This window comes from Malus sylvestris, chromosome 1, assembly GCF_916048215.2.
Source record: "Malus sylvestris chromosome 1, drMalSylv7.2, whole genome shotgun sequence".
NCBI classification, from domain to species: domain Eukaryota; kingdom Viridiplantae; phylum Streptophyta; class Magnoliopsida; order Rosales; family Rosaceae; genus Malus; species Malus sylvestris.
Genome location: NC_062260.1, coordinates 21,037,855 through 21,064,582, shown reverse-complemented (window position 1 = coordinate 21,064,582; position 26,728 = coordinate 21,037,855). Strand labels below are relative to the sequence as shown.

Sequence of the window (26,728 nt, the reverse complement as noted above, 5' to 3'; positions counted from 1 at the left end):
AATGATACCCAGAAGCGTATATTGGAGAAGTTGCGTGGTTTTTCGAGTGGATTATATTATACATACATAAGGACAGTTGAATCACATACTATCATGAACCAGAAGTCCATTGATTCAAAGGTTTACATGTTTTGGCATGACCGTCTGGGTCATCCAAGATCCACCATGATGCGTAGGATCATTACCAACTCTAATGGACATCCATTATTGAGCAGAGACATTGATGTCTCAAATAATAACCCTTGCAAGGCTTGCTCTCAAGGGAAGTTGGTAATTAGACCATCACAACTAAAGGTTGATGTTGAATCCCCATCATTTCTACAAAGAATTCAAGGGGATATCTGTGGACCTATTCAACCATCTTGTGGACCATTTCGATATTTTATGGTTTTGGTTGATGCATCCACCAGATGGTCACATGTTTGTCTCTTATCTACTCGAAATGTAGCTTTTGCGAGACTTCTTGCTCAGATAACTAAGTTACGAGCACAGTTCCCAGATTATCCCATTAAATCAATCCGACTTGATAACGCTGGTGAATTTACGTCTCAAACCTTTGATGATTACTGCATGACATTGGGCATTGATGTTGAACACCCTGTTCCTTATGTCCATACTCAAAATGGTTTAGCAGAAGCATTGATCAAGCGGCTTCAGTTAATAGCCCGCACTCTGCTTATGAAAACCAAATTACCAGTTTCTGCATGGGGACATGCCATTCTACATGCTGCATCATTGGTTCGATTGAGACCTATAGCCAACCACCAATACTCCTCAATACAACTCGTGTTTGGACAACAGCCAAACATTTCACATTTACGAGTTTTTGGTTGTGCTGTTTATGTGCCTATTGCATCCCCGCAACGCACTAAAATGGGACCTCAGCGTAGACTGGGAATTTATGTGGGTTTTGATTCACCATCTATTATTAGATATTTGGAACCCTTGACAGGTGATATGTTTACAGCTCATTTTGCTGATTGTCATTTTAATGAGACAGTCTTCCCACCGTTAGGGGAAGAAAAGACCGTTCCAAAAGAACGGAAAGAGCTGACATGGGTTGTTCCCACCTTGTCTCATTTTGATCCTCGAACCATTCAATGTGAAAATGAAGTAAAAAGGATCGTTCATCTTCAAAGCATTGCCAATCAAATGCCAGATGCATTTAATGACGCTATGAAAGTGACAAAATCGCATATACCAGCTGCAAATACACCTGCCAGAATTGATGTCCCTGTTGGACAAAATAAAGTGGCAGCGAATGATTCATCTGGTGCACGCCTGAAGCGTGGTAGACCACCAGGTTCAAAAGATTCAGCCCCTCGAAAGAGAAAGACAAGGGCACAACTGAATCCAAATGAAATCATTCAGGAAAAGAGAGTAAATGACAAATCCACAATTCATGACTCTGGACTTCCAGAAGAAGAAAATAACCCTAAAGAGACAAAAGTACATGAAAGCAAAGAAATCTCCATAAATTATGTATGTACTAATGAATTGTGGGATCGGAATGAAATAATCATTGACGATATGTTTGCATTTGCAGTAGCCACTGAAATCATATTAAGTGATGATATTGAGCCCCGCTCTGTTGATGAATGCAAACAGAGACAAGATTGGCCTAAGTGGAAAGATGCAATCCAGGCAGAATTAAAATCCTTGGAAAGGCGAAGTGTTTTTGGACCAGTAGTCCAAACCCCACCTAATGTAAACCCCGTAGGTTACAAATGGGTACTTACAAGGAAACGCATTGAGAAAAACGAGATTGCTAGATACAAAGCACGACTCGTTGCACAAGGCTTTTCACAAAGACCTGGAATTGATTATGAGGAGACATACTCTCCTGTAATGGACACAATTACGTTCCGTTACTTAATAAGTTTGGTGATTTCAGAAAAACTTGACATGCAACTTATGGATGTCATCACCGCGTATCTATATGGAGATTTAGATACTGACATATATATGAAAGTCCCAGAAGGACTTAAGTTGCCTGAAGCAACAAACAAACCACGGGGTATGTTCTCAATCAAATTAAGGCGATCACTATATGGGCTGAAACAATCTGGGCGAATGTGGTATAATCGTCTTAGTGAGTATTTGATTAGAGAAGGATATATCAACAATGTCATCTGCCCTTGTGTGTTCATTAAGAAATCCAACTCTGGATTTGCTATAGTGGCAGTATATGTTGATGATATGAATTTAGTTGGGACTCCTGAAGAGCTCCATAAAACTGCTGAATATCTGAAAAGCGAATTTGAAATAAAAGACCTTGGGAAAACCAAATATTGTCTAGGCCTGCAGATCGAGCATTGTGTTAGTGGAATTTTGGTCCATCAATCAGCTTACATTGAAAAAATACTGAAGCGATTTGGCATGGACAAGGCTTATCCACTTAGCACCCCAATGGTCGTTCGTTCTTTAGACGTTAAGAAAGATCCATTCCGTCCAAAAGAAGATGATGAACTGGTCATTGGTCCAGAAGTATCATATTTGAGCGTAATATGTGCTTTATTGTATTTAGCACAATGTACTAGACCAGATATAGCTTTTTCAGTTAACTTGTTAGCCAGGTACAGCTCTGCTCCAACAATTCGTCATTGGAAGGGAGTCAAAGATGTTCTACGATACCTTCGTGGGACAACAGATATGGGTCTCTTCTACTCAGACAAGCTCACAAATGAACAAATCCTTGTTGGATACGCCGATGCTGGTTTTCTCTCTGATCCGCATAAAGCCCGCTCACAAAATGGATATGTGTTCACTAATGGAGATACTGCAATTTCATGGCGATCAACGAAGCAAACGCTAGTTGCAACATCTTCCAATCATTCGGAAATAATTGCTCTACATGAAGCAAGTCGTGAATGTTCTTGGTTAAGATCAATGATCTATCACATCCGGAATTCATGTGGTCTACCTTCAAAGACAGACACTCCAACTGTCATCCACGAAGATAATGTAGCCTGTGTCGCCCAGATGAAGGAAGGATTTATCAAAGGTGATAAGACTAAACACATATCTCCAAGATTTTTCAGCGCACATGAGCTTCAGAAGGCTAAAGTTATTGAAGTCAGGCAAATCTGTTCCAATGAAAATTTAGCAGACTTGTTCACCAAGTCTCTACCAAAGTGCATATTTCAGAAACTGGTGCAGGGAATCGGATTACGTCAACTTACAAATTTAAAGAATGCAGAATCATGGGGAGATCCAATTCAGGGGGAGCATCCATGATACATGCATGTTGTACTCTTTTTCCTTCGCTTAGGATTTTTCCCACTGGGTTTTTCCTATCAAGGTTTTAACGAGGCAACATAAGCATGCTTAATACCATCCGGATAAAGTTGTACTCTTTTTCCTTCGCTATGGTTTTTTTTTTCCCACAGGGTTTTTCCAAGCAAGGTTTTAATGAGGCAACTGATGTTGATATGTGGGCATCCAAGGGGGAGTGTTGTAAATAGTATAATAATGTATGCCCACATGCATACAGTAGACATATCATATGCTCAATAGTGTTTTTGTTTGTTTCCATGGTGATGCTCTATAAATAGAGCTTTACGAATGTTCAACTAAGCAGAGAGAAAAAGGAAGAGAAAATATCTAATAGCAATAATATACATTACTTCCTCTGCAACAGCTTGTGTTGGTATAATAATCTGCAACTGCTTCGTTCCTGTCCCGAGTAAAGGTTATCTCTCTATAACTTTTACATTTTTATAACACTAACCAAAAAGAGACATATTGTATGAGGAAATTGTAGCAACGGTTCCTTAACTTTAACCTAATTAGAGTAATGGTCATTCAACTAAAAATTCGTGATCATTAGTCCCTTAACTCATCAAAACGTGCAACTATGGTCATTTTCGCCAACTTGTTGGAATATCTGTCAAAACGAGTCACTTGCCAGGTGTCATGCATGTAAGGGTGAATGCATGAGCAAATATGGAAAACCAAATGAGAAAAATTGTAGCAATAACCCCTTAACTTGAACCCAATTGGAGAAATAGTGCGTCAACTTTAACTCAATTGGACCAATGGTCCCTCAACTCTTTCCAAAACAACTCATTTTGATGGATGTTTTGACAGAATTGATGAAAATAACCATAACTACACATTTTGATAAGTTAATGGATCAATAGTCATGAATTTTTAGTTGAGAGACTATTGCTCCAATTGAATTAAAATTAAGAGACTGTTGATACAAGTTTCTCTGTATATTATTGTCTTTGTATATGCACTATTGTTTTGAACCAAAATTTCCTCTCAATGTGACAATATATATATATATATATATACGAGTAAACTACCGATTTACCCCCTGAACTATCACCAAACTTTCGATTTCCCCCCTGAACTTTTTAATTGGAAAATTAAGGACATAAAATATTTTTTTTGGCCAATTTCCCCCCTACCGTTAGTTTTTAATAGATTTCATCCAAATTAACGTTAACTCTTATCATGTGCAAACCACGTAACTCTCATTTGTGAACAAAAGCGCTACTTCACTAGATATTCAGACACAAAAGCTATAGAATCACATATATTTGCATAGGTTTATATTATATAAATCTATGGTTTTCAATTATTTTAAAGAATGAAGCGACCGAACTACCAACACATATTGTGCACATGCTTCCATTTAACAGAAATTTGGATGGAATGAATGAAGAATTAACAGCAGGGGGAAAATCGGCCAAAAAAATTAGTTTAAGTCCTTAATTTTCCAATTAAAAAGTTCAGGAGAGAAATAAAAAGTTGGGTGATAGTTCAGGAGGCAAATCAACAGTTTACTCTCATATATATATATATATATATTATATTCGATGTTGATCACTTTTTCTAGATGTATTTGATTTCTTTGGTCAAGGGGAATGGAAGACAATAATGTGCGTATTGGAATTAAGAATTTAAGAGTTGTAATAAGCTCATTCAATGTGTACTTTGAATTTGTTTAAAATGTTGATTACGGAACACCAGATAAGAAGAAGGAAAGACGAGTGGGCAGATAAGACTCCAAAGTCCAATCCATTGGCCAAGTGGATATAATTCTACTCTATATATTTGATGGGGTGTGCTATCCACACTCTTTTTTATTTCTCTCACATCCCTTATTAATTTCTGTTATTTGATATTTTTCAATTCATCCGATCCAACGGTCGAAATTTAAAAGGATATGAAAGAAGTAAAAAGAGGTGTGTGAATATCACATCCCTATTTGATTAGACACGTTGGCTTGGAGATGGAGAGTCTAATTTCTAGAATATTTGAGGAAAAAAAGAAGAAAAAAAAATCTATTATTTGGGGTCTGATTCATATAATGGACGGCGTTCCTTGGGGGTGCGTTTGGTACGCAGACGGGACGGGACGGGATGGGACGGAACGAAGGTGTAATTTTTGAAAAATACATGGGGTATATTTGTCTTAAAATGGTAAAACAGTGTGTTCCACAGACGTGGAACAAACCCGTTCCAGGGGGGGAGGTGGGACGCAAAAACACCCAAAATCTGTCCCGTGGAACAGCCCGTTCCACCCATTTTTGGCGTACCAAACGCGGGACGGAACGCCTCGTCCCGTTCCGTCCCGTCCCGTCCCACGTACCAAACGCACCTTGGGGGTTTGACTAGGCACATGGATCATGAGTGGCACGAGCTTTTCTTATTTTCATTTATTTATTTTAATTTTTGGGCCAACGCGCAACTATGTAATCTATAAGCAAATGCAACCATGAACCCTTGACCCTTCTAAGGGTTATATTCTTCCATCTAACAATAGAACAGTATAGTAATTGGTAAGGAGATTGTAATTTAGTCTGTTAACACTTAAGAGCATGCATTCTTTTAAACGCTAAGTTTTGAATTCAATCTCTTTTTAATTACCACTTGTATTATGCGGATTATTTATATGTTTAATATGTATAGCATTTCCTGTTATAAGTTAATGTGACGGTTCTTTAGTTTGACATATGAACATTATTTTAATTATTTAAAAATTATTTAGTTTGAAAAGTCAATTAGACACGTATCAAACTAAGAAGCGGTCACATTGACTTTTTATTAAAAAAATGCCGCTAATTATTCAGAAGACAAGCTTTGTTCAATCATATCTCATATCGCCTTGGGGCCTGCATCGGGGGGCTTCTCTAGCTATATTACCTGTTCTCTTTCGTTGGTTATATTATCGATCTGTTTGCAAACCCTAGCTCGAAATTCGAATGTAGACATGTAAAAATGCAACGATTTCTTGAATTTTTACTCCAAAACCCTGCAATGGAGACATGGAGAAAAGGAGAAATCTTCTTGTTGTTGTTAGCTGTTACTTGGTCAAATCCTACAAATTGCTATGGATGAATGGGTGATGATAGTCAGCTAGTGGCATCTTATTTAATTAAATAATTAGTTAGATGTCATCTTGTCAATATATTTAAGGATGAACAATTTGAAGGGTCGGCAATTTGGATAGAGGTGACCTCTCCCCAGCTTAATGGCTGTCTAAATCTATATTTCAATATGCCATTAGATCCAAGGAGCATTATAATCTATTTTATTCAGAGGATAATTTCTGATGAATGGGCAATATTTGGTTTGGGGCAGGGAAACCTGACCTTGTTAAAGTTTTAGAGACAACGGCCAAAGTCCAACAAGACTAACACGATATTGCCTTCAACTTAATTACTATATATTAAAGGGTGTGGAGTTTCCAACAAACTTAATAGTTTAGGTGCCTATAAATGCTTTTAATCACTTAAGCTGCAAGTTTCTTACATATAATTGTTAATTCTTACAATTCATTATTAGGAGAGTTTTCAAATATATATTTATCTTACATACTTCCTAAGTGAATTTTTTGCTTATGTTTTGGTATATATATATTGCTAACACTATGTTTGAATGAAAGAAATAAACTTGAAATTTGGGTAAAAATTAGAATTTATAAATTGACATGCACCAATTCCTTTGTTTAGATTCATAAATATATAAATTTAGAATTTCCGCGTGGAAAAAAAAAACTTGAAATTCGAAACCTCCAATTCCCAAATTTAAATTCCATATAAATATGTGTCATTTCCCAATTTCCATGATTGAGAGTTTAAAAATAAAAAATTATGCATTTAATTCTATTGTTCTTTTAGGTTAACCAAACAAAAAAAATTCACAAATTCTAGAAAATAAAATCCCGTCATTTCAATTACCGTAATTTTAAAATTCCTTAGTAATCTTAAATTTCTTCATTCAAATATAGTGTAAGTGTTCGTGATGACTTTTTTTTGGATTGCGGACGAGTTAGTTTTAGTGGTAAAATGATGATTGCTGGTAATGACAAATAAATGAGGAAATGCTTAGCTCACAAGAACCGCACTGCACCAGCACCAAACTCTAGTAACGATTCTGTTGAATCTAAATATGCGAGTAAGAACTTTTGCACAAGTTACGGAAGTTTAATTTTTTATTTGAGGAATTGTCAATGATCTCCCAAACTTGTAAGGAGCTGCTAATTTTCACTCTAAATTTTAATTTAGCTAGTTATCATTTGAACTTTTATAATTGGCCTTTTTTTCCCTGAATTTTAATTTTAGTTGATTCACCTCCTGAACTTCTTTAATTGGGCAATTCCCCCTGTTAGACTTTAGAAATTTTCATCCATTTTATAATTGGCGAATATTAATTTTTTATTTTGATGGCTTGAACTTTAGAAAAGGCCTTTGAAATTGAAATTGAGACATCAATGAGATAATATTATCTAATAACAACAATAATATAGCCTAATTATATAATTAATGGGTGATGAATCGCTTTGAAAGATCTATTAAGAGATTTGAAATCAACAAAGATCTGTTAACAGGTTGACGGTGGAGATTTGATCAAATTAACGTACTAGCTTTCGTCAAATGACTCAAATTTCCTTTCCACTGCTTTGATTTTTGACAAATATCACCACCGTTAATAATGTTTATATTGCCACTAGTTGGGGGTAAGCATTATTGTATCAGTGTCAATGCATGTGTCATATGTCATTGTCTGCAAAGTTAGGCCAATCGAGAAGGAGCTGTTCATTATGAGAAAGTGAGATCTCCAAACTTAACAGTTTTGGGGTATTTTAATCCATGGTATCGCTATCCTAATGCTATTGGGAGAGGGTATGGCGTATGGGTTTGGTTTATATCGTTGTCGAATGAACGATATCTATGCACCAACTGCAGCTCCAAGTTATATTATCAATGATGGGACATATATAGGGCTTCAAATTGCGGACTTCTTATCCGGCATCTCACTATGTCAACTTCGTAGGTTGACATTGCGTGCAACTTTGCTGCATTTATATACTTTACAATGGTATTTGTTCATCCAAACTACCTAGAAACAACAGGCTACTGAACCAGCTGCAAAGAAGCTTCAAAGTTGATGCAAATTATGGAAGCAATGCGCAGTTATAAGTTATCAGTTTTGGGCCTATATTTGATGGATGCCATGAGTTCTGGATGGAACACTTTTGTTAGGAATACTTCTCAAGGAAACAATTCTGTTAAACAAGCGTCCTAAATATTTATCAGAATACAACTTTTTAATATTTATTAAAATAAAAAACTTCTTTGAAAAGCACTTGAAAGTGCAGGATGAAGAAGCCAATAAAAACTGCTTTGGTAAATCTAGAAGCATTATTAAGTCTTTCGGCCAAACGATGTCATAATTACTTATGATTATCTCAAAGTGTGTTGAGTCATTTTTCTGAAATATATGCAATATTTCTACTCTAAACTGCACTAAGGGAAGGAAAAGAGTTTGAATCTTGAACCCAATGGGTTAAAGAGAAAAATCTTAACCATCATGACAATTTACCACTTGCGCGTGCTTTTGAGTTATTTTAAAGAACTTTCATACGTACCTTAAAAAAGAAATCATTATCATGCATGGATAAAAACTTTTGGTCTACGTCTTCCTCACCACAAGTTGTACATAATCGGTGCCAAGAAAACATTACTCCTGGTCCTAGTGATAATGGTAATTAATGATTACACTATCACTCAAACACAGTTACAAAATTTCCCCCTTCTCTTTCTTGATACAAAGATATGAGTAGAGGTGCAAGGTGCAAGGTGGAGTGGTGTTTCCGATTTCAAAAATGAAATTTTTCGAATTCAAAAATTTTGAATTCGAAATTTTTTGAAAGTTTATGATGCATTTAGGGATTCCGAATTTCCAATCCGAATTTTTCTGAAGTGTTTCAAATTTATTTTGACAAAAGAAATTTCGAAATATTCCCATTTTTTTATAGTTATTTACTCAAATTATGTATTTTGTAATCAATTTTATATTATATTATTTGTGTTGGATACTTTTATTCATTGTTTTTATATTAAAAATACACTTATATATTAAAAAGGATAAGCATACTAGTGTACCAAAAAATTAATTAAATTTATACATAACCATAAAAAGAATAATAAATTGTATGTACGAAAAAGTTCATGAATATCCAAAACATATAATTTAAATGAATTTCCAACTTATGTTCCAAATTTTCAAGATTACTCTAATTCCGAAAATTTCAAATTTGAAAATTGTGATCCAATCAGATCCAATTCCGAAATTTTGAAATGGAAATTGGAAAAGTTATTTATGATTTGATCCGTTTGAAAATCACCCCTAGATGTGAGCTTCAGTCCATATTTAAGTGTCAAACTTGTTACTTTGGGAGTCGAGGTTGAGATGTCTAACTTAAAAATAAACAAAATATGACTAGACTGTAGTACTAGAGACATCTTCCATTTTCATTTGGCATCAACTTTTACTAAAAGAATATGTGTGCTACAAATTGGGCTAAGTTCTCAAGACATGGGCTTCAAGTGGCATCCATAACTAATTGGGCCACTACACTATGACCCATGGGTTGGACCAAATCACCAATAGCCCAATCATACCAGCCTAAAGTCCATAAGCCCGCTCTATATATAGAACCCGCTAAACCCACAGCCACTCATAGTTTAGGGTTTCACTTTCCCGTCAAGCTAAAGAGAAAGCCGCCGTTGCAGAGCTCGCACACCCGCAGCAGCAATGGGTACTTCCACCATCTCTCTGCGATTTCGTTTCGCCTAAAACGTTATCTTTTTTGCTGATGATTTTGTTCTTGTTGATTGTAAAATGTGACAGCGAGAATCAAGGTGCATGAGCTGAGGCACAAGACAAAGCCTGACCTTTTGGCCCAGCTCAAGGATCTCAAGGCGGAGCTCGCCCTCCTCCGCGTCGCCAAGGTCACTGGCGGAGCGCCCAACAAGCTCTCCAAGATGTAACAATCAAAACCCAATTTTTTATTTTTCTGATTTTTGTTCTGAAATCTCGGAAAACGAATAGCAATTTGATTTTTTGTATTGAAATTTTGGTTTTTGCAGCAAAGTTGTGAGGCTGTCGATTGCCCAGGTGTTGACGGTGATGTCACAGAAGCAGAAGGCTGCTCTCAGAGAAGTGTACAAGAAGAAGAAGCTGTTGCCTCTTGATCTCCGTCCCAAGAAGACCAGGGCCATCCGCCGGAGGCTCACCAAGCACCAGGTACTAAAGTTTTTTCGATTTCGATTGCTTTTGTTTATAGCTGTGGACCGAAATTGAAATGATGAACTATTCTGTAATGGCATTTGATTCAACTGTTTGTTATCGCTTAGCTAAATTAATAGCATACGAAACACTAAACTCGCATAGATTGTGGACAATGTGTTGTATGTTTATATTCAGTTGATCGGCATTGTGCTTTTGTGAGTTTGATGGAAAGCTAGATTGCCTAATCCGTAGTTTTTTTCAGTTGGTTTGTATTGGAGTGTGATTTTGTTATGCATTTGTATTGCGCAGGCATCTTTGAAGACCGAGAGGGAGAAGAAGAAAGAGATGTACTATCCTTTGAGGAAGTATGCCATTAAGGCTTAGAGGATCGAATTGATTACGTTAGTTCGTCTTGTTACCTTTCTGTATTAGAATATTTTGTTCACAAGTTTTGGCTTTGAATTTATTTATGACATTAGACCTGAGGTTTTGGTCTTTAATTGTACTCCTCTAGGTTTGGGTAGGCATGCCTCACCCAAATTGACTTAAATTTTCTTCGGGTGCAATGATAGTTAAGATTCTGTTGATGTTTAGTTCTCTGCTTCTTGAATCCTTGAAGCATTTGGCCGTTTTTTATTAGTGCATTACTACATTTAATGGGTGTGTGTAGTCTTTTCGGAAACATTAAGTTGATTGCTTTGTTTTTGAATGCTTCGCACGACATCATGGTGTGTCTGTTGGATTTGTCTTGTGCCCGTTGATTGAAGTTGTTCCTGTGCTACTTTTTTACTAGGTTTGTTTTAGAGGTCCCTTATTTAGTCCGCTCTTTCTGATGTGGAAATGTTTACAAGTGTCGCATGTACTCACAGAACACATTACTCTCTAGCACAAGCATGATTGTCAATGATGTACATAGCAAGAAAAAGCGAGCGTCTAATCAGATCCATTTGCGAGATAGGCAGTGTTGAAGCTGAATGTTTGTTATCTTCTTCTCATAAAAAAAGCTGAATGTTTGTTATCTGATGTGTGTTTGGGAATTACCAGTTATGATCAAGTGTTGAGCTGGTTTAGTGATTCTATGTCTCCAGCTTTGAAGCTGAAGGTCCTCTCTTCAGACACCAATATCAGAAGAGTTCGACACCCTTCCCCCCATTTTTAAGAGTTCGACATCCTTCCCGTCTCAATGATGCTCTCCGACACCCCGAAGAGTGGTTGTACTAGTTCAAAACCTTCCCATATCTCTTCTCTATCGACGATGAAGAAAACATTGAAAACGCTATCCATCGTCACCAAATGGGAACCAAACTCCTCCAGATACACTAAACCCACGTCTATCTTCCAAAGTAGCAGGAAAGATGCAAACAGCTTCTCAAATCCGTGAAGAACTTGCACTGTGCTACGCATGTTCTGGTTCGTGAAGGCTCTCCATCCGGCAACCTCGTGCTTGCCCAAAACCTATTGCAAACGGCTATGAAAAGGCTTGGAAAGGAGTTTTATGAGACGTTTGATCACCTTGACCCCGAATCCGGTAGAGCTCCGCTCTTGCAATTGGGTCGTTGTGAATACGAGTTGGATGTCTAATTGTTCAGGCGGTAATGATAGTATCTTGTACCTGAACCAATGGCAGTTTCAAGTCGATCTTCAAGCAGATCATGCACATTTTATGGAGAAGACGAGGGTGGATCAGAAGAAGAGTTGGAAATTGTTGGCGAGTCGATCACTGAGGTGGTCAATGGCAGATGACGGTTCAACACCAGCAGTGTCAGTCCACCTAGCTTGCCTCATTCTAGTCCTTCTGTGCAAGCTCGACATGAAAGCTGATATTTATAAAGATGTGTCTCTGTCATATCTCTTCCTTGCCAACAATCTTCACTTCATTGTTGAGAATGCGCAGCAAACGCCGAACCTGAAACTCCTCCTCGGTGAAGATTGGGTCACTGAACACGCGAACAAGGTTAAACTGTACGCTTCAAACTACGAATCAACAACCCGGACAAAGGTGTTATCATCATTACCAGAGAAATCATCAGAAATATCTCCGGAAATGGCAAAGGAAATGCTTTAAAAGGTTCAATGCACGTTTGAAGAAGCAGACATCGTGGGCTGTAGAGGACGGGAAGTTGAGGGAATTACTTGAAGATGTCAATTGCACAGTATACAATCTATATGATTCATTTATTTTCCACTCCGTCCCTTCAGATCGATTCAGAAGTTTTCAAAGTTTTCAGTTCAAGCCAAATGATCATATACAAAGATGTATACATTTGAATGCAAAAGCTATTCTGTGATGGAACCTCTAAAATCCTGTTGCACATGTAGTGATAAAAAAAAAAATTATACAGTTTCCGCCTGCTGGGCCAGCTGCTGAATGGATTGCCAGCCGGTAAGAATTTGGTGAATGGCTTTAAGGGAAGCTGAGGCTGCTTCCATAGTCCAATGTGGATAAAATTCGCTCGGATGGAACATGCATTCTTCACTGAACCCTGCAAACGTGCATGATTGAGCTCCATTGAGGAATACGTCGCCATCGGATCATATGAAGCCGGCCTTCGCCACTTCTCTGTCTGCTGCCTATTGGAAGATTACAAACATTTGAGAAAGAACATCTTTAGAGAAATGGGATGTAGTTGTACAAATAGCTTATAGTTCTTCACATTCATATGGAACTATCGAAAAAATGAACGACAGATGGTCATGTACCTTTTCTGTATGGTATTCGAAAGTCTTTTTCTTGTTTCCTGCTTCATAAATGTTGCACCGAGAGTATATCTGATATAAACAACTTAATTAGAACATGTAGTTCACATAAACTCCAAAGATCAAGGAGACAGTTATAACAAGTTTCATTTACCTGCGAAACAGCGTATATAGCCCCGTTTCGAGTGTAATTGTTGTAAAGATGAACTTTCCCAAATCTAAGACGAGGTTGTCTTTGCCTTGTTCCGTCAAAGAAACAATGATGAATTGTCACCCGAATGCATCTGTCACCACCGTGCGAGGGGTCTGCGCAAATTAACATTTGGTTCCAAGGGAAGAAGAAACCGTCAGATGGGTTGTATCAGTAAACACACTTATATCATATTACACGCACAAGTTTAAACACATCTAGAGATAGTTATGTCTGTACTTTGTCTGGTGATATATATGAGTCCATCATTGTAATCACGAAGGCTGCACCGGTCTATCCATATGTGCCTAGAGTTCGGTTTGATCTGAATGCCATCGACATCATGTCCTCTACCACCTTCAAACTCGAGGTTACATACAATTATATGCTCACATTCCTTCAGCCTAAGGCCTTTGCCCGTGAGCTTTATCCTCTGGCCTCGTCCATCAATTGTCTTGTAAGATGACACACTCAAGCAAGACGAAAGATGAATGGTGCCAGAAACCTCAAACACAATCCAGAGCGGTTCTTGTTTTCGGGACCCCTTACGAAGTGAGCCTGGACAATCATCTAAAAATCAAAGTCCAAAATAAGCTGTTTATAAATGTTCAACATTTTTCTTTTTCATAAAAGATCCTAAAAGATTAAGGGCATGTTCGGGAATGCTTCTATGAGGACTAAAAACACTTTTGACTTTTGGCAAAAGAAAGTTTAAAGTGTTTCTAGGTCGTACAAACTCTTTCTCGATAAGTACCTAGCTAGATGCTTCTTTAGGAAGATTCAAGTGTTTCTAACAAAATAACTTCTAGCAAAAGCGCTTATGAGCATAATTGCTTCTACATAAGCTGCCCCAAACGAAACCTAATATGAGAAGCAAAAAACAGATGCATAACTTTGGAGTATGGAATCCAGCCAATCTGGTCCCTCCTCCAGCAATGTGCTACTTGATTACAAATTCTTGGACAAAATGGGCACCTAACTTTCAAAAATGGTGTCAATTTGTTCTATCTTCTTAAAGCAATAACAGCTACGAAGAGCTATTATAGCTCTCAAATTTTCAGTCCTTATTTTGTTCGACAAGAAAATATCCAAAACTAATCTAATATACGGCCATATATTTGAATTTAGGTTCATTACGAGTAGACTGTCTAATTAACTGACCTAACTCACATCTCCAGTCTACCAATTCTCAGTTTCCTTCTAACCCCATATTCAATGTTGCTCAGAAACAAAACCCCACCACAATTCCCAAAGCATCTAATTGATCTAAATGACTAAACAAACGTGGGAAAATTTTAATTACTGATAAGAATCATAAAAGAACCCTCCAATGAGGTCACAGAATAGACCGGTCCGTTGAGGCCACCGATGGCGAACTGACCGAAGCCCTCGGCCCGACCGGCCATTGATCGCAGGCTGAAATCCACGTCGGCGTACGGTAGAGAAGCCATGTCCGTACCTGAAATTGGAATCTCTCTGTACCTTGTTTTTCTTTTACCGTTGTTTAGTTTGGTTTTTTTCATAATGTTTTAGGGAACTTTAACGAAAAGCACCCGGTACTGTTCACTTTAACGAAAAACCACATTTTTACACTAAAAAGTCAATCCTAGTACTATTCACTTTATCCTTTATTTTGTCCTTATCATTAAAACTCAAAGTTTTCAAGCCCTTTTCATTAGTTTTCCTAATGTTTTAACGAAATACTTCAAGTACTATTTATTTATAATGAAAAACCACATATTTTTGTTTTTTTTAGTACACCTTTATTTGGACTTTTTGTTAATTTTTATTTTTATTTTTTTACTTTCATTCACATTGCCTCTAAACTTTGATGCATACACCATTTTGCCCAACAAACATGCAATTTGATTTTGAGCCTCTAAAATTTCAACTTTGTGCCAACATCACCCCCAATTGTATACTTGCCACAAGTTTTTGTTAATTTTTTCATGTACACTAGCCTCTCTGTATGCGCTCATGAGACATTTTTTAATAACACGCACCGTGCTCGACTGACAAAATTTTAAGATAACAAAACAATAACAATTCACATAGATTTGTTCAAATATGACTGAACATTGACACAACTAAACCTAAAAATATAAACCCATCAAATTTGATGGTTGTGTGGAAACTAAGTATGTATTTTAATATCTTAATGGATAGAGTGTTAGGTTTTCATCCATGCGATCTCCGATTTGAAACTCTCACTTCTTCTAAATAATTGTAATAATTCCAAACCTTTTCCTCCCATTAATAATAAATTGAAAGAAAAAAAAAACCTAATGAAACAGGTAAACAACGGTAAAAGAAAAAATGGTTTAATTGGGTAGGATGATATAAATGGAGGGGATGGTCCATTGGTCCATTGGTTCAGTTCAGTGTGTGTGTTTTCTTGGCTTACAGGGTTTAACTAGTACAATTCATAAGCTTCGTCCTTCATTCACTCATACCAACCATAATTACAGGCTGGATCTTTTCGACATCATCAGGTATTATTGTGTGCAACATTAAGTATTTCCTATTTATTAACAAGGTTTTGTTAGGTTGATATATACTTACGTACCTTACTCCTCACATAACATTATTTTACTGTATAAACGTTATGATTATAATTTATTATTCTTTCTATCGTCTTCTAAATATTATATTTGTTATAATAACCATAGATTTGTTTGACACATCCATATAACCAAACGTGGATGATCTTTAGTGGATGTCGAGGATGACAAGAAGAAGGTGATAATGCTTGTGTTCTCCTATGGGAATCTACTAGTCCACCCACTTACAATTTAACGAATCTTTACTCCCGAACATTATAAACGGAACTGTTCGTATGATTTAGCACCTTCTAAAGATCACATATATATGCAAAAAAAAAAAAAAAAGAGTTTAATTTGGAGATCTTTTAGCCATCCATAATGCATAAAACAAATTGACGGTTCATCATGAGGATGTTATTTGTTACCAAAATCGTTGATTGGTATATGTATGGATGACTAAACGATCTCTAAAATGAATGATGTTTTGCAAATATAATTTTTAGATGATGATAAGGAAAATGAACGGTTCCGATTATGATATTTGGAAGATAAAGATTAGTTAATTGTAAGTGAGGGGACAAGTAGATTTAGCCATTGCAACAGGTAAAATTGAACGGAATCATTCGCGTGTTGACACATGATAATCAACTTATCTTCATTATGACATGCCAATGAAATTGGATAGGCATACCACGTGAATCCTATTAAATAGTATTCGTCATTAAAACTTGGCCTCAATTTACAACATAAGAATATAAGGAATTATATCATAACAAGATTAATTACTCAACAGTTTTAGTATAAAATCACCACAAAGCACTGAGTAGAAGTAGAACTACCAAACATTAGAAATCTCTCAATTTCTCTCTCTACCACCATGGAGCTCTTGTTAGCAATGTGTTTATTGCTTATATTCTTTGCTTGCATCTACCTGTGTGAGTTGCTGCTTCAATGGAGGCACCAACAATGCTACTTATTAGCCTATGAGTGCTACAAGGCCACAGACGAGCGGAAGCTGGACACCGAATCCTGCGTCAAGATCATCCGCCGCAACACAAATCTGGGGCTGGAAGAATACAGGTTTCTCCTCAAAACCATCGTTAACTCGGGCCTTGGAGAGGAAACCTACGGTCCAAGAAATGTCATCGCCGGCTGCGAAGACTGTCCTAGTTTGGAAGACTCACTGTGGGAGATGGACGACATAATGTTTGGCACGCTTGACAAGCTATTCCACAAAACAGGAATTTCACCTTCGAAAATTGACATACTAGTGGTCAACGTGTCGTTGTTCTCTCCTGCACCTTCTCTAACGGCTAGGATCATAAACCGTTACAAGATGAAGACGGACATCAAGGCGTTCAACCTCTCGGGGATGGGGTGCAGTGGAAGCCTCGTGGCCATTGATCTTGTGCAGAACTTGTTCAAGACGTACAAGAATGTAAATGCCGTCCTTGTCAGCACAGAATCGCTTGCTCCAAATTGGTACCGCGGCAAAGTTCAGCCCATGATGCTTGCTAACTGCCTGTATCGCTCAGGAGGGTGTTCTATGATCTTTACAAACAAAATGCATCTCAAGCATCGATCACTTTTGAAATTGCAATGCATCGTGCGAACGCATCTTGGTTCACTCGATGAAGGATATGGCTGCTCCATGCAAGTAGAAGATGAAAATGGATTCCGTGGTTTTAATCTCAGCAAAAGCATAGCCAAAGTAGCAGCCAAAGCTCTTACCATGAACCTTCGAATCCTACTGCGAAAAGTGTTACCGCTTACAGAATTACTTCGCTATGTTATAGTGTCAAGCCGTCAAAACAAAGTTGCAAATGCTGGCTTGAATCTCAAGGCAGGACTTGATCATTTTTGCATACCCCCAACAGAAGCTGCAGTTGTAAATGGGGTTGGAAAGAGCTTAGGACTCAACGACTATGATCTCGAGCCTGTGCGAATGGCGCTGCACCGATTTGGGAACACGTCTTCGGGTGGGCTTTGGTATGTTTTGGGGTACATGGAGGCTAAGAGGAGGCTTAAAAAGGGTGAGAAAATTCTTATGGTGAGCTTTGGAGCGGGCTATGAGTGCAACAATTGTGTGTGGGAGATTTTGAGGGACATGGAAAATGCCAATGTGTGGAAAGATTGCATAGAAACTTACCCTCCAGAAACCATAGTGAATCCTTTCATGGAGAAGTATAGCTGGATCAACGATGAATATTTGAGCTTTGTCAGATTTGAGGAGGTTATGAATGCAATTTGTGTTGATGGTCAACGCTTTCAGGAGAGGCATAGTTAGATCAGTGAGTAATTTTGGAAGTTTTTTATCTTAATTTTTCTGAGTAATCTGTTGTTTTTGTAAGGAAAAATTGCATTGATTTGATGTATTTCATAAAATGTGAAGTATATAGGTCAAAGGTCGTGATTTTTTCATGATATTGTTAATTAATTAGAAAAATAAAAAATTGTTTTGCTACAACTTGAACTGCAGAAAGGAGAATGATATATTGTTACGAAGAGAAATGTTAAGGGAACTCTCTCAAAATTGAAATTCTTCTTAAATTTTTTGTTATTTAACAATTTTACGTTAATTCACGTTCAAACATTATAAGGCAAAGAGTCTTTAAAAAGTCCTACTTTTGAGAGAGTCCCTTTGACATTTCTCTTATTACGAAAAATTTGTTCTGCCACCCATATGAGACTTCCAGAAAGTAGCATGTAGTCTCTGTTTTGGAGATAGCAACCAAGTCTGCAACTACTTGGAATTTTCTGGAGGGGCAAGAAGTTCCCTTGTGGCCAACTCCTCAAAGGCTTGTACCCTATCACAAGTCATATTATATTTACCCAAATTCCAATTACTTCGTAACAGAAATAAACCATATAAAGTGTCACTATTTGGACCACATTTATTAACGTAATCAATAAATATGATCTATACAACATTATTCATACCAAAGTAGGTCTTGCATACTTAGATAGGTTCACTTATATTGCAAGTTGACCAATAATGTAATCAATAAATATGATCCAAGCAACATTATTGATACATAGATAATTAAGAAGCTTCAAAAGAGAAACCCTCTCATTTTTTTAGAGAAGTACGATAATTCATTGCAAGCAAATTCAGAATACAAACAAACTGAGAAGTACTGGGCCTCGATAAAACCTTGCCATGAATTTCACTCCCGTCGAAGGGAAAAGAATGTACCGCACAACATAAAGGACCTATCCTCAAATGTCAATCCATAACAAATTCCGAACTATCTTTGAACAAAATATGCAACTCGGGGGGTCTTCAACCCACTAAACTGATTGGTTACAAAGCTTTCGACCATTTCATGCAGTGAGTGCCAATCGTGGGGCAAAGCTTTCGACCATTTCTTCCATAGTCCTTTCCACACGCTGCAACTTAGTCTAAACCACCGGTAGAAAATGTCTTCAACAAATTGGATTAATTGGACCAACATCCACATAGTATCAGTAGAAGACCTATGCCCGCAGAACTAAGAACACAGAATCAAGGTAACTCGGTGCCATCGCCGTAGACGAAGTAGTCGCTTCTCCTAATGAAACCTAAGAAGACCTAGGAACCCTAGAGAGCAATTTTATAAGAAGACCAGGACTAAACTAAAATAATTAAAATAATTAAAACCAATCCATTGACCCATCACCACCTGCAACTATTGCAAGTCCGCTGCACCCACGAGCCAAGGTCGCCAGGGGAAGGCAGAGCCACCACTAAACAGTTGAGAAGGACCACATAACGTAGAAAATCAAGCCATTGGGGGGGGGGGATCAGACTCCCCAATAACAAAAAATCACCAGCCCAAACCCGCAGATCTAGTCCCAAAAACAGGGAAGAAGCCCTGTACTGGAATAAATATGGAGAAATGGATAGGAGGCGAGGCTGCCACCGGTCCCAAGCCGAAGCAAGGGACCGGCGGCTGGAGTTTGCAGGTTCTGGGGCTGAGTTTGGAGAGGAAGAGGATAGCGGCTAAGGTTTTAAACTGGGTGTAAAAACCCTCTCATTTTTTGCATAACACTGTAACTATTTGTGAGATTACCTTATGTTGTATTTTAATTACGATGTATAGTTCATAGACCATCGTTGCAACAAATTAATAATTTAGTCACTTAGTGGATAGGGTATTGGATTTCCAAACACGCGTCTCAATTCGAAACTTTCTCTTATCCTGAATTATTATAATAATTTCGAACCCTCCCTCTCCTCTTAATAATAATAAAATAAAATAAAAAAAGAAATACTAGATTTCATGATAAGATTCAAAATGAGTAAATAGTATCAAATTAAGGTGATTTTTCCACGTTAAACTATGAATAGAAACAAAAACAGGTAATTCTGAGGATGGCTGTAAAACAATGCAGAATGAGCCTCGTGAATCAATCCCGGATTAAAATCACATATGCAAATGTCTTGAAATGGGTATTTATATTTTTAGTTGGCCTAAAATCTCTTCAATAATGAAAAAATGTAAATATACATATTTTTTTAAATTTTTTTGAAGGTGAGTCCCGCTGTCAAAGTGAGAAAAGCGAATATGATAACAAATTTACATTTTTATTAGAGTAATGCTATTCTTACCACATTAATATACCACATTAGTATACCACATTATGTGGCATCTAATGTGGCTGTCCACGTCATCTAAACTAATCATAATTTAATTTAAATGAAAACCCATTTAATAAACTAATAATAAATAAAAAATCTGAAATTAAATAGTAATTGTGGCATACGATGAGTCTTCTCTCCTTCCTTCCTTCTTCATTGCTTCTTCTCCCGTTTCTTCCTCCACGCCATTTTTTTTGTTTCAGCCCAGATTGTTCTCCTATATTTGCTCTCCCCATGCATACAAACAAGCACATACAATGCTATATTAATTACCTTCATATATGGGGCTGCTAATAATCATCACGTGGTTAGTGTCCTCCAATTTTTCGGGTTCTTCTTCAACCCCCAGTGTCATCATTCGCTTTAAAATGATTGGTACCTTTTGCTTCTCCTTCAAATACGAGAAGGCTGTATCGCAATATCAGAACACGAGAGAGCAAATATAGGAGAATAATCTGGGCTGAAACAAAAAAATGGCGTGGAAGAAGAAACGGGAGAAGAAGCAATGGGAAGGAAGGAGAGAAGACTCCTCGTATACCACAATTACTATTTAATTTCAGATTTTTTATTTTTTATTAGTTTATTAAATGGGTTTTCATTTAAATTAAATTATGATTAATTTAAATGACGTGGACAGCCACATCAGATGCCACATAATATGGTATACTAATGTGGTATATTAATGTGGTAAGAATAGCATTGTTGTTTTTATTATAATAAAACTCACATTTACAATCTTAAAAATATAAAATAAGATGTAAATATGAATTTTACGTCTCAACTTTACATTTGTGTCGTTGAATATACTTCTTAGTTACCCATAAATAGAAACATGAAAAGGAAATTCATCATGTTGCTTTTCTCCCACCGACAATTTCATTGGCTTCTTCTTTCTCTTTTTCATTAATGACTCCAAGTCAATGTTTCAATGTAATCAGAACACGTATAGTACATCACGTGTTTTTATATAAATGATGAGAAATTTTATTTTTTAAGTTATTAATTTTCTAACACACATATTCCACTATTTGTAGAACACACGTGGTGTACCATTCCGTGTTCTAATTACACTGAAAAATCTCTTAACGACTTTTTTTGAGCATGTGCATTCATCATAATTCATTAGAACACAGTATCCGCTGATAAATAACACGATTTAAAGCGCCCTCTACCAACTTCTATTTCATGAGACCAACTGAAAGTAGGTTACCCATTCACCCAAATTGAAAAAAATTAAGGTTTTCCAATCTAAAATTCATCAAGCATGGAGAAAAACCATGGAAAAATATAAGCTAGGGCACGGGATATTAATAAATCTATCCACAGAACCAGCCAAGTGTAAATGAACTGCAGTTATAAAACAGCATTCAAGCTGCTCATAATTTTTACGAGCGGCCACCATATCAAAACTAAGGCTTATGTTTAAGATGAATGAAACGTTCCACACCGAAATCTGAACAAACTAAAATACAATATATAATGAGTGGTTTTACTACTATTGCATCGGGACCGATCATGTAAAAGCCCATAATATTGACCCTTAGCATAAAACCCTGCACCTGCTGAATTGTGCATATTAATCTCTGTGAAATCTTAAAAGACAATGGCATCTACCAAATCTATTGTCTGTTCTTTTATGACACGATATGACAGAAGACTTGAAACTGACATTTTTTTATAAATTTTGGGATGATACTCAAGGGTCTAGTATGAACAACTCTTAACTTTTTTTTTCCTTCGGGACAAAATGGTACCCAGAAATTTTTTCTATCACTGGAGGCACATGAGTAGATGTCACATTATCTGCAGTTAATTTCTAGGTCCATTTATCTTTCACCATTGTACCGTATAATCCTTTACCAGTCTTCTTTGCAAAATATCAGAGTTAAAGGACTGTATGACAACTTCTGGGTACTTGGCCCCCCACCGAATAAAAAGAACTTTGTGAAAGCCAAGTTACAAATAGGGTACGTAGTAATTAAAATCCTTTTACTTCTGAGTACTTTTCATATTTTATGTGTATATACCCCTTGAGCACTGAACATATATTGTGAAAATTTCCAACAGATATATCAATGGGTTCAAAAACACAGATTGCTTTGCTTTTGAACAATTAAGCGGGTGCCTATTAACAACCGACGAGAAGATGTCTGCATGTAGTACTTTGATTCCACTGCAAATTTGTTGTTTTGATCAAAGAGTTTTGTATTGATCAACGGAATATAAATTTGTTATGATCATTTTGCTTGTACTTATTTGCAGGTTAAAAGTCATGTTGGATTTCTCTGGTGATAGTGACAGACTAATTGGACCTTTTTATTTAACCAGATTAGTGTGGCTGGATACACAAATTTCTTCTGTAATCATTTGTTTAACCTACTAGCTAGAGATTTCCATCCAAAGATAACACATGGAATTAAATGGTAATTAAGCAGGAAGATTTCAAAACATGTCAATGCCTTGTTTAGTTACATTTGTATGTGCACGGTCTGATATACATGCACTGATGATGCACTTAATGATTTTAATCAGTCTTGCTTGCCATATGATCATCAATCATGATTAATCCCCATTACAAATAAAGCAATGAAATCATAGATAAGCCAACAAACTGTGTTGTGTACGAACCAGTGTAAGCGCCCTACTAAATCCGTTCTAACACTGCAATTATATTGTCCCAAACTTAATGAGGCCAGCACGATTTAAAGCCATATGGTTAAGGCCCAATGAACACATTCAGATGTGAAGTCTTGTCTCGATAATTAGCATCAAACAGCTGAGTTTTTATTTAAATTTATGATTTATATCGAACTACAACACCTCAATCATAACAAAGACTTTAAAAAACAAAACAACAACAACAACAACAACAACAACAAAGCATTTTCCCACTAAGTGGGGTCGGCTATATGAATCCTAGAACGCCATTGCACTCGGTTTTGTATCATGTCATCCGTTAGATCCAAGTACTCTAAGTCTTTTCTTAGGGTCTCTTCCAAAGTTTTCCTAGGTCTTCCTCTACCCCTTCGGCCCTGAACCTCTGTCCCGTGGTCAACCGGAGCGTCAGTAGGCTTTCTTTGCACATGTCCAAACCACCGTAACCGATTTTCTCTCCTCTTTCCTTCAATTTCGGCTACTCCTACTTTACCTCGGATATCCTCATTCCTAATCTTATCCTTTCTCGTGTGCCCACACATCCAACGAAGCATCCTCATCTCCACTACACCTACGTGTTGATGCTTCACCACCCAACATTCTATGCCATACAGCATTGCCGGCCTTATTGTTGTCCTATAAAATTTTCCCTTGAGCTTCAGTGGCCTACGACGGTCACACAACACGCCGGATGCACTCTTCAACTTCATCCATCTAGCTTGTATTCTATGGGTGAGATCTTCATCAAATTCTCCGTTCTTTTGCAAGATAGATCCTAGGTAGCGAAAACGGTCTCTCTTTGGTATTTCCTGATCTCCGATCCTCACCCCTAACTCATTTTGGCCTCCGTTTGCACTGAACTTGCACTCCATATATTCTGTCTTTGATCGACTTAGGCGAAGACCTTTAGATTCCAACACTTCTCTTCAAAGGTTAAGCTTCGCGTTTACCCCTTCCTGCGTTTCATCTATCAACACTATATTGTTTGCGAAAAGCATACACCAAAGAATATCATCTTAAATATTAAGTTTGTGATCTTCGCTAGATTGCTCCGATCATTAGTGTGGATAAGTATGTAAATGGATAGAGACAGGAAGCAAACACAAGATGTACGTGGTTCACCCAGATTGGCTACGTCCACGGAGTAAAGGAGTTCTCATTAATTGTGAAGGGTTTACACAGTATATAGGTTCAAGCTCTCCTTTAGTGAGTACAAGTGAATGATTTAGTACAAATGACATTAGGAAATATTGTGGAAGAATGATCTCGTAATCACGAAACTTTTAAGTACCGAAGTGTGGTATCGTCTTCACTTGCCTTATCTGTCTCATAGGTAGATGTGGCATCTTCTTTGGAAGTACTCTTCCTCCCTCCAGGGGTGGTATCTTTAACTGGTAGAGATGCACAAGGTAATGTATCAATTTCACTTGACGCTTACTTGTAGTTTCAGGCTTGGTCAAGCGCGATACAAACCATGTAGTAGGAGTCCCCCAAGTCGCCGAGCTAGGGGATATGCTGAAAGAGGTGACAGACAAGGTAAGCAATCAGTCCCAGATCAGAAGTTTGATTTCGAGTTCCGGCTGATTGTTATCCTTCTCCTTATCTTGCAAGTAGCATGAAGGATAAAGAGAAGAAAAGGAGAAAAGGTGATATGAGATATTTTTGCTTTTGAAGAAGTAACTTTCCACAGGCTTATTCTTGAACTGGGCTGGAGGGTTTTCTTATTTCCGCCAGAGTATAAGGCCGACTGAAGAATTTGAGGGTCAAAACAAGTCCATCAAATCTAGAGTACGTTCGACCCTGCTGATATGAGATACTTTTGCTGTTGACAAAGTAGTGGATGTATCGGCACGTGTTCTGTTGCGCTTGTCTCCACATGCTTCCTTGTATCATTCTCACTTGCCCTATTTGTTTCTCAGGCAGATGTGGTATCTTCTCGGGAAGCATAAGATGTTGAAGATGAGTACTCGAGAGTAATGGGGTTCCAGGCAGTCAGTTCCGGACTGGAAGCTTGATTCCAAGTGCTGACTGATTGCTCTCTTTCTCCTTGTCTTGCAGGTAAGAACAAGGCCAAAGGAAAAGACAGGGAAAAAACATGATATGGGATACTCTTGCTTTTAACCCTGATGATATGAGATATTCTTGCTCTGGTGTAGCTTGTTTGCAGAGGTATTCTCGGGGGGGGGGGGGGGAAGAAAGCTGAGTATTTCGAGAGGCTTCGTTGGGAGTGCCCTCTCAGATATGAGGAAGGGTTGAGCATTTTTGCAGGTCTGCCTGTCCGTTGAGGATGGAGGTCGACATATATAGGAGTATCCCTAACAAGAAGGAGTAATACTATTCTTTTACCCTGTTTGGTCATAGCACGGTAGTGGGAGCTGCCAGCTTCACGTGTTTTAACTCTGTCAGAACACTTTGAAAAAGTGGTCTGTGGTATCTGGAAAGCTGATGTTACGTGTGAAGATTACAGACAAGCTTTATCCAAGGAGATCTGGCTCTCGAAGTTGAGAAAGCGGTGTGAGGATTACAGACAAGCTTTATCTAAGGGGCTCTTGAAGTTGAGAAAGCGGTGCCTCTTCGGTTTTCGAACAAGCAATCCTGTCGGGGATCTGTCTCTCGAGATTCGGAGAACGGTGCCTCTTCGATTTTTGAGAAAGCAATCCTGCTAAGAGTCTGGCTCTCGAGATTCGGAGAGCGGTGTCTCGTCGCTTTTTGAAAAAGTAATCATGTTGGGAGTCTGGCTCTCGAGATTCGAAGGACGGTGCCTCTTCGATCTTGAAGCAAGCAATCTTGTTGGGAGTGTTTTCTCGAATGTGAGTAAAGGTTAGGCCTGTTTGCTAGTCTACCTTGCCACGGAGCATAGAGGTTGACCCATAGGGACTTTCCAATTATCCAGCAGTGGTCCTGTTCCTTTACCCTTGTGGGTAATAATATGGTAGCTAGACCTTCAAAATTTATGTGTCTAAACTTTGTTAGTGCTGTTTCTTTGCTATTCTTTTACCCTTCTTGGTCATAGCGATGTAATGGGAGCTGCAAGCTTCACGTGTCTAAAATTTGTCAGAGATTTTTGGCAAAGTTATCTGTGGTACCCGTGAGCTGATGTTGCGTGTGGAAAGTGAATGATTGAACAGTAACATTCACATGCTTTCTACTTCACTAGAAATCTTCGACAGAATGCCCGTAATTTCCGCAAAGTTGAGTGTACATGTGACAGGTGCTGACAAGGCTGAAAAAGCAGGTGCCTCTTCGATTTCTGAGATCGGCCCTCGTGGTCTCTGAGCAGCCCAGCTTTTGAGAAAGCGAGCACCTCTTCGATTTCTGCGATCGACCTTCGTGGTCTTTGAGCAGCCCAGCTTTTGAGAAAGCAAACACCTCTTCGATTCCTGAGATCGGCCCTCGTGGTCTCTGAGCAGCCCAACTTTTGAGAAAGCAAACGCCTTTTCGATTTCTGAGCAGGCGCCTCTTCGATTTCTGAAGCTCCATCGAGTGCAGATTT

The 26,728-nt window shown here is 37.8% G+C and overlaps 2 protein-coding genes and 2 pseudogenes across 2 annotated transcripts; 3 read left to right on the top strand and 1 right to left on the bottom strand.

Annotated features, from left to right (window-relative positions):
* Window positions 1–9,943: 9,943 nt before the first annotated feature.
* On the top strand, window positions 9,944–11,122 carry LOC126630825 (60S ribosomal protein L35-like). Its single transcript, XM_050301031.1, has 4 exons — window positions 9,944–10,056; window positions 10,149–10,284; window positions 10,388–10,544; window positions 10,839–11,122. Exons 1-4 carry the CDS (start codon window positions 10,053–10,055, stop codon window positions 10,911–10,913), a joined length of 372 nt encoding a protein of 123 aa, XP_050156988.1. The 5' UTR covers window positions 9,944–10,052; the 3' UTR covers window positions 10,914–11,122.
* Window positions 11,123–11,268: 146 nt separating this feature from the next.
* Window positions 11,269–13,279, top strand: LOC126630814 (exocyst complex component EXO70H1-like; annotated as a pseudogene).
* LOC126630834 (putative pectate lyase 21) lies at window positions 12,864–14,893 on the bottom strand (annotated as a pseudogene).
* Window positions 14,894–16,805: 1,912 nt separating this feature from the next.
* Window positions 16,806–18,426, top strand: LOC126595527 (3-ketoacyl-CoA synthase 19-like). The gene has a single exon (XM_050261834.1). The coding sequence runs from the start codon at window positions 16,837–16,839 to the stop codon at window positions 18,244–18,246; it is 1,410 nt and encodes a 469-aa protein (XP_050117791.1). The 5' UTR covers window positions 16,806–16,836; the 3' UTR covers window positions 18,247–18,426.
* The last annotated feature ends 8,302 nt before the right edge of the window (window positions 18,427–26,728 follow it).